Source organism: Adiantum capillus-veneris, chromosome 1 (assembly GCF_014529385.1).
Source record: "Adiantum capillus-veneris isolate H3 chromosome 1, ASM1452938v2, whole genome shotgun sequence".
Lineage (NCBI taxonomy): Eukaryota > Viridiplantae > Streptophyta > Polypodiopsida > Polypodiales > Pteridaceae > Adiantum > Adiantum capillus-veneris.
This window is the reverse complement of record NC_140931.1, coordinates 184,817,613-184,829,709: the sequence shown is the minus strand read 5'-3', so window position 1 is coordinate 184,829,709 and position 12,097 is coordinate 184,817,613. Positions and strand designations below refer to the sequence as shown.

Genomic DNA, 12,097 nt, shown 5'->3' with positions numbered 1-12,097 from the left:
CTGCTTGTTGGAAAACGCCAGTGATGGGGATCTTTGCTTGGAGGGAAACCACCAAGGCTTGGTCTTGCTGAGAAGTTGCCTGTGGAGCAAGGTGCTCCTGCAACCTCTTCTGCCATTTAGTGCAGCCTCTTCTGCCATTTAGTGCTAGCTTTGGTTTGCTTATATACAAACTTACTCAATTTGCCCTACCTACTTTCCAACAAAAGTTACTTAAAAATAATAAGTGAAAAATGTCAAAAATAGGTAAAATAGGCTAAACGCACTGGAAAATTCCCCTGAAGGATTCTAATGGATTCTGATGGGAATGCTTATGATCATGCTGTGTGCAACCAGAGGATATGCATCTACACTAAGTGACTGGGCATGCACGGTCTACGAATAGACTCACAAAAGTGCCATATCACTTCTAAATCTAGACTAATTGGACTGACTGAACCCTGATCATGCTGTAGCTTGTCCACGGACACATAGGGTTGGATGTGTCACGTGACAACATCTCTGTCAAGAAAAATTCACTCTTCTTAGCATTAACTTGAAGTTTATGTTGTTGCAATTCTTCGAACACAGTCTGGAGGTGTCTTTTTGTGTTTCTCCTTTGTGTGAGAGAAGACTACAATGTCGTCAAAGAAGATTCCTATGAACTGTCAATGAGGACGAAAAATTCGGTCCATCATTCGATTGAAAGTTGCTGGAGCGTTAGAAAGGCCAAAAGGCATTACTAAAAACTCGTACAATCTGGAAAATGTTCAGAATGCAGTTCTGTGTATATCTTCAGGAGCAATAAAAATTTGGTGGTAGCCGCTCTTGAGATCTATGTGGCTGAAAATCATCAGGAAATTGGAAATCTATTCTTAATCGTAATCTTATTTAGAGAACGATTATCGTTGCACATTCGAAATGTGTCATCTTTCTTCTAAACAAGCAAGGCTGGTGAACAATAAGGAGAAGTGCTACGTCGAACTAGACCCTTCTCAAGATGTTTATTTACTTGGTTAAGGATTTCTTCTTGTTGTAAGAGACTAACTCGGTGAGGTGGCAGATCTGGGGGTGAACTACCAAATCAATACAATGATCTTTCGGTCTTTCAGGAGGTAAGTCATCTGGAAGAGTGTTAGTAAAACAATCCTTATACTGATTAAGAAAAGTTACCCCAAAAATCTTATCTTTTGTGCACAAGATAGGCAGAACTTTCTTGCCACCTTCAACAATCTCAAATGGAGCCTTCCCTATTGATGTATGGACCATGTTGTGATAGGCGAACCCCACCAATGGCAGATATCAGCTTTAATGGAAAGCTTGCCTTCTTACCTTGTCTCATGTAGTGCGATGATTTGCTCTCGTGTATCTCTCTCTCTCTCCCCCCCCTCTTTGCACATATGGAAATGCCCCACTAGTTTGGCTTCGAAGATGACCATGTACAGTTTTGTGGGTTTTATGGGTGTTTGCCAAGGCAAGAGCCTTCAATAAAGGAACCAGATTAGATAATTGCTAATCACCCACACATACGCACTATTCCATCGCAAAAATTGCGAAAAAGGGAAAGTTTTCTCACGTGAAAACTCATCCAAACCATAGGGGAATTTTTCCATTGCGTGCCGGAGCTCCTGAGACATGCCTAGACCTGTTTGCTCCGCTCAAAACGATCCAAAACAAAAAATTACAGCCTGCTGCTTTTATTTGTAGGTTTAGGGTTTTGCACAATGCACCTATACTACAAGATAACACCAAGAGAGCCTCAGGGAAGCCTTGGGATGCTTCTAAAGGGCTTTGAATTTTGGGCACCTGACACTGACCAAAACAGAAAATTACAGCACGCTGAAATTGACCTGCAGCTCATCGGAAAGCTTCTAAAGTGCAAGGGAATCCGTCCTAGACGTGTACTTTTGACCTACAAGGGTTTTGGTGCCATTATGCTGCCGAAATTGGGTCGAAAACCTGCAATTACAGCCCTTGACAGGTTTGGACAGCTTGGTAACAATTTGGTGAATGTGTTCAGGTCATTTATTTGCACTTGAATAAAGAAATACCGAAAGGGGCACCAGTCTTTGGAGTCTACAGGGTGTCATCGTCTACTTGAGAGCACTCTAGTTACCAAGTCGTGAATTGTTTTGAAGTGGTGAATTCCGGTTACAGGTATATTCATGAAGTTACTTTGTGTCATATAGTACAAGGAAAGTTACACGGTTTGATTCGGGTGAAAGCTAAAGTTTACTGCCCTTTAGTAAGGCTAAAGGCCAATTTCAGCGAGCTTGGAAAGAGAGATCTCTTCCATCTGTGCTTTCTCTTCCTCCCTTAAGCCTTTCACTCATGCCTTCGATTGAATTAGATTGATGGTGCATGTGAGCAAGTCCTCGCACTGCTCCCCCCCCCCCCCAAACATCTTGCCCTACCCCTTCCTCCTCTCCTGTTCGTGCTGCCCCTTCATCACACACACACCCCTCCCCTCTGCATCCCCCCTCCTCTGTGCGCTGCCTCCCGCCCACTGTCTGCCGCAAGCCGCCCCCGCACACTGCTTTCTTTCCTCTCTTTTGGAGGCCTTTCTTCGTTCTCCGACCCACCTCATTCGTAGTCAAACCGTCCTCGTACGCCTTCATAGCAGCAGACACACATGGAAGATTCTACTTTGCCTCAAAGGGACTTGACTGAAGCCCCCTCGTCCGACACCGCAAAATCCACCATCCGACTTGCTCTTTCGCCGACAGAGCAAGCGAGCTTAGAGCAGAGTTGGAGCGCCTTCAGGCCACTTCTGTTATCTGCAAGATAATCAGCATCCGACCTATCAGAGGAGAGGTGCGCAACCTCCTCCAAGCCCGCCTTCTATCGGAGGTGGGAAAGATCATCGACGTTCAGCTTCTCGGGCATGGCTACTACCAGATCAAGTTTGAGACTTCGGAGATGGCGACCAAGGTCATTGTGATGAGCCCCCTGGCCATTCGAGCAATCAAAGCTTATTTTCGACACTGGCGCCATGGCTTCGATTCAGCTACCAATGTTCTTGTCGAGGAAGCAGACCTGCCCATTACAGTTTGCTTCCCCGACCTGAGGAGAGAGTACCTCCCACTACTTTCCAGGATAGGTTCCGAGATTGAGACCGTGTTGGAGACACCACGCACAGCAGCTTCCATTGCTGCCAAGGCAGCAGGCATATCTATGGTACGTGTTCTGGTTCGAGACACCCACATCCTCCCGAAGGTAGCTCTACTACCTTGGGTGAGCGGTGGTTGGCTCAGTCAGAGCGTCGTGTATTCGGAACTCCCAAATCAGTGCTTCATTTGCAGACAAGATGGGCCATCTTGCGAGGGCTTGTCCACGGAGGAGGCCTGGACTCTCGACACAGACCCAACCTACTAAGACTAGTCAGGCTCAACAAGCAGAGACGCAGGGAGCACAGGCAAGTACTTCTTCCGAGACACGTGCCCAAGCAAAGAAGGGTTGTCAACATGTTCATGACCATCGTCGTCAGGGACAGACGCACCGATTTGGCACCATGGTGGTCGGCCTGCACCAGGCCAACAACAGTGGGTTCCCACAAGGAAGTGCTTCAACCCTCTACAATAGGATGAGCCGGTTGATATCCCCTCCACCTCAGCTTCGCCACCAACAATCCCTCCCCCTCCCCCTCCCCCTCCACCTATTGTCCACACTTCTCCCCCTCCACCTTCACTTCCTCCACCCGCCCCCTTCGCCTCTTCAATCCCTCCCGCTAGTCCCTCCGTCCCATTGCCTCTCTCCTCCCATGCCCTGCCGACGGCCCAGGGGATAGGTCACTCTTTAACAGCTCAGAGGTCACTTCGTAGTGCACTTTCCACGAGCCGCCTGGCGCAAGAGGAGTACCATACCTCCGACGTCCCTGTTGATACAGGCGTCACCTTTTGTGGCAGTCCACGGTGGGCTGACCACTTATGACATCCATCGCATCTCGGACTTCTTCGACCATGACTTTACACCTTTTCTCGAACATAGCGGTTGGTTTTTCCTTTCCATTCTGTGGCAAGGATCAGACTGAGTGTTGGACTGAGTGGACTATGTATACAGTGTTGGACTGGCTCCATGTTCACACTCTCGAGTTCTCTCACCACACGGGAGACTTGGGGGTGACAAACTTGATATAGACTTTGTGGCCATTGGCCAAGTTCTCAGTGACACTACTAGATACAGCAGGATGTAGACACATTGTGGTACACTTTTTTGCAGACACTCAGAGTGCACCATGCTATGTATATGTTCATGAGGACTCTTGGACAGAGGATGTAGCTCTATGAATTGCACGCCCTGCTTAGGTATGGGTCCGATAGACACTCTAGACACGGCTCTCGAGAGTCGCTCACATGCGGATTACTTCCCATCCAAGCCTGCCTGAAAGATTGCGAGATTGGTTGCGATGGAAGCATCGTCTCTCCAGACACGGCTCTCGCGAGTCGCTCACATGCAGATTACTTCCCATCCAAGCCTGCCTCAAAGATTGCGAGATTGGCTGCGATGGAAGCATCGGCTCTCTCTCACTGACCCCATGAGGACAGTCTCATAGAATGTGTCGGGGCTAGGTGGACCCACTTTCTACGTCGAGGGGTCGACTTAGACAAGAGCTCCAGAGATGCCTTGTGGGTGAAGCGATCGATCAATATGCTTATGCTCCAGGAGCATCACTTGTGTGAGATGCTCATGAGTTGGGAGAGGCACCGAAAAATATCAGAGACAACCTCAGCTTTTGTCCTCTACCCATGGGGCGCCCTTGTTTTAAAGGAGAAGCTGCATGAATTGTGGAAAAGCCACGAAAATGCTTTCGCAGTCAGAGATGCCTTGCGGGTGAAGCGATCGATCGATGCTTATGCTCCAGAAGCGTCACTTGTCGTATCAAGCGCTGTGGATAGATTTTGCGTATCTCCAGATGAGATTAAGCAGTGGCGACCCATCACCATTCTAAGCTCAGCCTACAAAATTCTTGCAAAGGCTCTGAGTTTGAGAATTCAGCCACTACTTGAGAGCATCATACATGAGACTCAGACAGGCTTGTCAAGGAGAGCAATATCCTTGATAACAACATCTTCACCTTTTGGGAGGCGACTGCCCTCGCCCGCCTACGAGGAGAGGATCTTGTGGTGCTCCTCCTCGACTTTGAGAAGGCCTACGACAGAGTTGACTGGGACTTCTTGGAGGGCACTATACGTAGGATGGGTTATTCATATGCATGGATTAGAGGGGTGTCTGCTCTCTACAGGTGTGCTCACAGTCGAGTGTTGCTAGCAGGAGGTCGAGGGGACGCCTCAAGCTTACACACTCGATACGGCAAGGCTGCCCTCTTGCCTCCTTCCTGTTTCTTTTCTACGTAGAGGCGATGAGCAGATTTCTAGCCTCACAGGAGGTTCGTTTGTGTGGTCTATAGTTACCCATTTGGGGAGAGAAGCTTTTGGACGCTGAGTTTGCTGATGACTCGGACATGTTTTTGGAGGGCTGCGAGGCCAATTTGCATAGGTGTGAACAGGCCCTGGAGGTGTTTTGCTGTGCGTCAGAAGCATTGATCGACAAGCGAAAGACAACGGCTTTTTGGGTTGGTGATGCTCCCACACTTGATTGGATGCATGGAGAGGGCTTTTGTTGGATCCCTCCACGGACGCCCGTTCACTACTTGGGCTGCCAGGTTGGCTTGGACTTGTCAGCAAAGCAGCAAACTGCTCATCTCCTCCTAGTCATCAGGAGGAAGCTATTGCATTGGAGCTTGCCGTGGCTATCTCTTGCTGGCAGGGCTGTTCTGGCCAACCAAGTGCTCTTGGCCACCATGTGGTACATCACATCTAGCTGGATTTTCTCGATCTCTTGCATCAGCCAACTTGAGAGGCAGGCTGATCAAGAACTGGTTGTAGACAGGGAGAGACGCAGTCGGCTAGGGCCAAAGTCTCCTGGCAGGTCATTACCCTACCTTGCTCTCAGGGGGGCCTGGGTATCATCGATCCAGCACGGCAGAGTAGGGGCCCTCCTTGGGAAGCTCATTGTCAGAGGTCTTCTTCCAGGGGAGGAGCCCTGGAAAGAGCTTTTGCTACACCGGATTAGGGGCCAAGTTCCACAAACAAGTGGCCCTTGGAGCCCCTCCACTCGTTGGATTTTCACAGAGATGTGCAGAGTAGGCATGAGCAAGAGATAGGAGGATAGGTTTGCATTGAGCTTACTTCGGTCTTGGAAGCAGCAGAGGAGGGGGGGGACTTGAGCAGCATCAGCCCACATGCACTAAGGAGCGCTTGAGGCAGCCTCTTCCATGGAATCCATTGGTCAGTACATAGCGAGTTCACAGGTTGGTAGTAGACCCCATGTCTCATGGCGTACCATGGCACAAGGTCCAGCCCAAGCCCAAGCCCGTGGGAGACCGTTTGCAGTTTACAACACTTCCTAAGGAGAGTCAGAGCATCCAGCTACACGGCATGAGGGGGGTCACGCCTCTCAAGCCAGTGGCTCCCAGCTGGATTGGGGGCTTCACTCGCCTTGAGGTCCTCATTGCAGTTCGGGCCTCCTCAGACTCAGGCCTTTGCATGTTTTTTGAGGTTCAGTGAGAGGATCACCTCCACAGAGTTACTACTGAGGCACCCGAGGTAGCAGAGTGTTGTTTCCAGCGGATTCAAGTTGTGGCATCAGAGGGAGTATCTTTGTGCTTGATCCTGATACGGCAGATCTTTAGACTGGACATTGGAGGCTTTGGGCTTGACAGAGTTGCCCTTCGGCACGAGTGCAGTGGGACCCTCAGGAGTGGTTTTGGCGGGACCCTTTTGCTTCAGCTGATCACCCAGGGATCCTTTCGATCGGGGCGTCACATATTGGCTGCTCGGAGAGAGGCCCGCCCTACTGCTGCAGGTCACTGGCAGGAGGAGGGTCTCACAGCTGAGTTCCTAACAGACTTTTGGGATCGCTTGTGGAAAAGCAGACAGCCGATGAGAGCCCACCATGTTCAAGTGGCTAGTTGCCCATCGAGCTACCGCAGTTGGGAGTTGGTTGGTCTACAGTGGCCACCAGGCGGGCTGTGCCGCCCACTTGAGTCACAAAGGAATTGTCTATGGGACTGCCCCATGGCACAGCAGGTTTGGCTTCGGATTTTACGGCTGATGCCAGCCTTGTCGTCAGCTAGGCAGTACACTTGGGGTGATGCTGCTTGGTCCACCCTCACGGGCCCAGCACTTCGTTTTGAGTTGTCCTCAGCTCGCATGACGATTGTGATACAGGAGGCCCGGCCAACACTCCAGCCTGCCACAAAGGTTACGCCTCAGGAGTGGAGCAATGATAGAGAGTTGTGTTGGGAGCTGACTCTCTGGTTCATATGGAGAGCCCATTGCTTCCGCATCTTCGAGGCCCACCCCGTCCTACCGATGGAGACTGTACGAGATATACGGCTGGAGCTGATCCATACACTTCAAGGTCAGTTTGAGAGGCTGCAGAGCAGCTCTGACTGTATGCAAGAGCCCCGCGAGGCATTCCTACGGCTTTGGCATCCAGGGCCTTTCTACACCATGGTCCATGGGGCTCCTAGATGGCACTACCGGCCACCTGTGTGGTTGTTTCCTCCTCCCATAGCCTGATTTAGCCGTCATTGTACATATTTCACTTTTTTATTGGGAGAGTCACCCCTCATGCTGATGTAGCCCCCTCTTGTCAGGGCAGTTTGTAGTAGCGGGCAGATTTATTGACTAGTAGAAGGATCTTTTTCTTGGAAAAAAAAAACCACAGTCCATTTTTATAAAAATAATAGCTAATCACTCAAAATTGCACATTTCAATTTTCACATCATTAAAAAAAGCCTAGTTCTCAAGTGTTCACCTGCCATTTGTATGCAGAAAATGCTTTATGGAGTTCATTAGCATTTTGTTGTCTTTCTCTCACTATTTCTTGCATTCTATCTATTTTGTTGTTGTAGTCATTCATCACATTATCAAGTTCCTCTTTGGCATCCATCCAAGCTTTCAGAGCCTGTAGAGACATTAGACTTTCTTTAACAACAAATAAGCTTCCAAAACAATGCCTTAAGATTAGGTATTTAGCATCAATCCGGACACGTTTCTTAAGAGTAAAAAGGCTAGAATGTAATATTAATGGTTTAAATGTCAACTAGAAGTCTACAGCTTATTTTGAGTATCAAAAAACGCTATTGCCAATGTAAATATTGCATATTCCCATAAAAACAATGAAAAACGAGCACGCAATATCTCCAAAACATATCATGTTTTTTCACTTAAGAGTGTCACTATAGGCAGTGGAAGATGCGGTTCCATGGACTGGCCTCTGATCCGGTGATCACCTTGACTCTACGAATAAGAAAGAGAGAGAGAGATCTGGGAGAAGCACTTCATGTTGAGAACAAAGTGCATATACAAATTCCGTCATCGGGAAGTCCGATATGGGTGAGACATGCCCTTGTAGAAGTACCCCTGGCACTGTAAACTGCAGGCGCAACAACAGGGGCAATTATCATGGCATGAATGGGGACAACAAGGCAACATTAAGGCAGATACCGGGATAGAGTGGTACAGGCCTCAAAGCTGGATAGCATAACCGCCCTTGAGAGACAAGGCAAGCTCTATCCTGTACAATCTGAGCCATCAATAGAGAAGTCCTCATGATGAGATCTCCAGGTGCAAGTGGCTGAGATAAAGAAGTAACAATGGAGAGGAACTGCTGCACTTACTTGTGCATGGACTCCCAAGAAAGAGAGACTCGAAAGAGTCCCCCATGTCCCTGATCAGCTGCAAAAAAAACGCAGATGCCGACCTGCTTAAAACACAGCTGGTTGCCCTGAAAGCAACGATGGCAGCCCATCTGTGGCTACCAAACAGTGCCCATCTGCCCCCTCCTAGGGCTGCCATTAGGTGCCCAAGGGGGCTGCCCCTAATGGGGCTCAGATCACCTGCTAATAATGCTCTCCCTACCCATGCCTTTAAAGGCCTATACAAGAGCTGCCCGGGCCACATATCCAGCCCACAACCCAGATGGGGCTAAAAATAGGAAGGAAACCGGACAACTTGGGGCCCAAGGGCACTACGGGGAAAATATGCTAAGGCTGGGGAAAAATACCCAGCACCTGCAGGAGGCTAATCAGCCGCAAAAGGGAGCCAATCCTGGGCTTGACAAGGCTGAAAAAGTCACAAAATGATGACGTGGCACGACCACCCCATGGGTCGAGGTGCTGACGTGGCAGAACAGTACGGCAGAATGAAGTGGACACACTGTACGGACAGGCAGGGATTTGCGCTGGCAGATGCCAAGCACTATAGATTTCCATGTAATGCGCCAGGCTAACGTGGATACTGTACGGAATTCCGCAAATTACGCTGCTTGCTTTTTGGCCAAATTTTTGACCGGTTGCTTTTGGGACTACTTGCTTATGAGTTTACTGCTTTTGGGGCATTGCTTTTGGCATCCTTTGTAAGAATAAATATACCATTTGAGGCCTCACTCTTCAAAGCATCTGGGCGTAGAGTCTGAGAGCAGAGGACCCCTTCGGGAGTATTACTTTACTCAAGCATTAATATAATAAAGAAATACCAAAAGGGGCGCAAGGTTTTAGGGCCAATACCTCTGGGACAGAACTATGTCGGGCCTCGTTGACTCAATTTTAAAGTGTGAAAAAGTTGTGAAGTATTTAAAGTGATTCTCTCGTGTCTCGTGTCGGATTCTTGTCTTGGGGTGTCCAAGCCTGTGATAGTGGTATCGGAGCATCAAGTGTGTGCTTTTCTCAAAGCATACCGGTCCTACCAAAGAGCAGACAATGCACTTGGGCACTTTGGAAATTGTTATTGAAGAATCTCCGTGCATGACCCCGGCACTTAAGAAATTGTTATTGAAGAATCTCCATGCCCCGACCTTGGACTTATCAGCTAGTCCACCCTTACTTCCTCGTGCATTGGGTGTGCTCCTGTCTTCATCACTCTGTCTTACAGGGCATAAGCCAAAAAGAATTCCAAATTACACGGGGGTTCTCATGGAGAATCTGACAAGATAACACCTCTCAACGGAAAGGCAAAGAAATCTGGCGCGGGAACTGAAGAAAAGAATGAAGATTTGGGTAATATTTTTTGGCAAAGAAGTTTACCAGAGCGAAGTATAAGCATCAATTGCAAGATGACACATGTGTGAAAAGATTAATCAAGTACCCCAGAAACCCGAGATTTACGATACACCTTAAGGATTACCCGATTGATGAGATTCACTCGAGATTGCGTGAGGCCATTGATTCTCCTTTCAAGACGAAATAAAAGTTGAAAGGACTCACGAGTGTAGAAAAGCCAAAGCTTTACTCGCAAGAAGAGCTAGCCGGAGTTGTTGACCGGAAGATGAACCAGATACTCAAAAGGACACTGAAAGGGATACTGATGTACTGACAATCTGGTTTGTTTGTGGCAGATAATTGGAAATAGGAGCAAGGAACTCGCATCTAAATGCAATTGGGAGCAATGACCGCTCCAGAATGAACTCGATAGGTATCATGAATTTTGAATGAAACTAATGAAAGAACTTGCTATTTGTGTACAAATAACCGGATTGAGAATAAGATGATGATGATTTTGGAGAAATGACAGCTCCCGAATGAACCTGATAACAAATCATGAATTTTGAATCATGAATGATTCAATGGAACTGTCGTGCACGCATCAAAAGTTCCTGCGGATGAGATGGCCACACAGTTAGAACTGAAGTATTGAACCACTCTGTTCAGTATGAACTCAGTGTGTGATGGATTGGGATCCCCGAAAATAAATACTCGTACACAAGAGTGCTTGAGTGCAAATGATTGAACCACTCTGTTCAGCTAGAACTGAATGATTGAACCACTGTGTTCAGTATGAACTCAGTGTGTGATGGATTGGGATCCCCGAAAATGAATATTGGCACACAATAGTGCTTGAGTGCAGATGGAATGATTGACCAAATGACTACAGCATTTCAGTCTCGGAAATCTATGGACATGATCGCAATCTGGGATTAGTCAATCCAACATCAGTGAGATTTGGGATAGATCTAAATACCATTGCTGAATACGTTGCCAGGAATCATGCTCCTAGATCAAAACGAACGTGATTGCAATATGGGAATAGTTGAATCGACATCAGTGAGGTCCGTGCGGATCTAGATGCGATTGCTAAATACGTCGCCAGGAATCACGGTCCTAGATTCTATGTGATGTACTTTGAATGTGATATGAATGTGATTGTCGTCTTTGTACACGTGCTGGATTTGTGTCGTCTAGTGCCTCGGTACTTAGAATCAATGTCTACTAAATTGGATTATGGCTTATGTCTGATTTTGCACGTGTAATCGAGGGCGATTACAATTCTTTCAAGAGGAGGGTATGTCACAAAATGATGACGTGGCATGACCACCCCGCGTGCAGAGGTGCTGACATGGCAGGATAGTACGGCCGAATGATGTGGACACACTGCGGACAAGCTATACGGCAAATCCAGATTTTGCGATGACAGATGCCGCATGGCAACAGTACAGATTTCCGCATAATGCGTTGCCAGGCTAACGTGGCTGCTGTACGAAATTCTGCAAATTACGTTGTCACAAATTGCTAACGTGTCAAGCGACTTAAGAACGGAGCCAACCTGCAGATCCCGGTCGAGGGGCCTAACACACCCTAAGAAGCAGAAGCAGCAGAAGAAGAAGAAGCGGAAGAAGTTCCCACCAACTTATGGGATCCCGTCCGATGGGGCACAAGTGACAGAAAAGCATTAAAATAAAGCAAACCCCCACACAACGCACACGAAGAAGATGACGTGGCATCTTGTACGGGATTCCGCATTTTGCATTGGCTTGCTAGCGTGACAAATTGTACGGATTTCCGGATTTTACGTTGACTGTTGACGTGGTAGATTGTACGGAATTCCGCGTTTTGCCCTAGCTGCTGATGTAGCAGAGGTGTACGGACTTTCTTGCTTTTGCGCTAGCAGATTTTCAAACAGATGCTTTTGAGTTTATTGCTTTTCATGTAATTGCTTTTGAGGCCAAGGGCCTTTAAATATGTACAAAGTGCTCAGTCTTTGGCACTCTTCCGGGTGAAGGTGCAGAGCGCGAGTACCGGCATTGTACTACGTTCAAATAATATAAAGAAATACCAAAA

At 47.9% G+C, this 12,097-nt stretch overlaps 1 protein-coding gene across 2 annotated transcripts in view; it reads right to left on the bottom strand.

Annotated features, from left to right (window-relative positions):
- The window catches only part of LOC147466149 (uncharacterized), a 103,961-nt gene that overhangs the window by 53,868 nt on the left and 37,996 nt on the right, over window positions 1-12,097 (bottom strand). For both annotated transcript variants that reach the window (XM_086524411.1, XM_086524414.1), the window contains exon 6: window positions 7,798-7,947. In XM_086524411.1, the coding sequence (XP_086380537.1) occupies window positions 7,798-7,947 (150 nt within the window). The remainder of the gene's footprint in view (window positions 1-7,797; window positions 7,948-12,097) is intronic.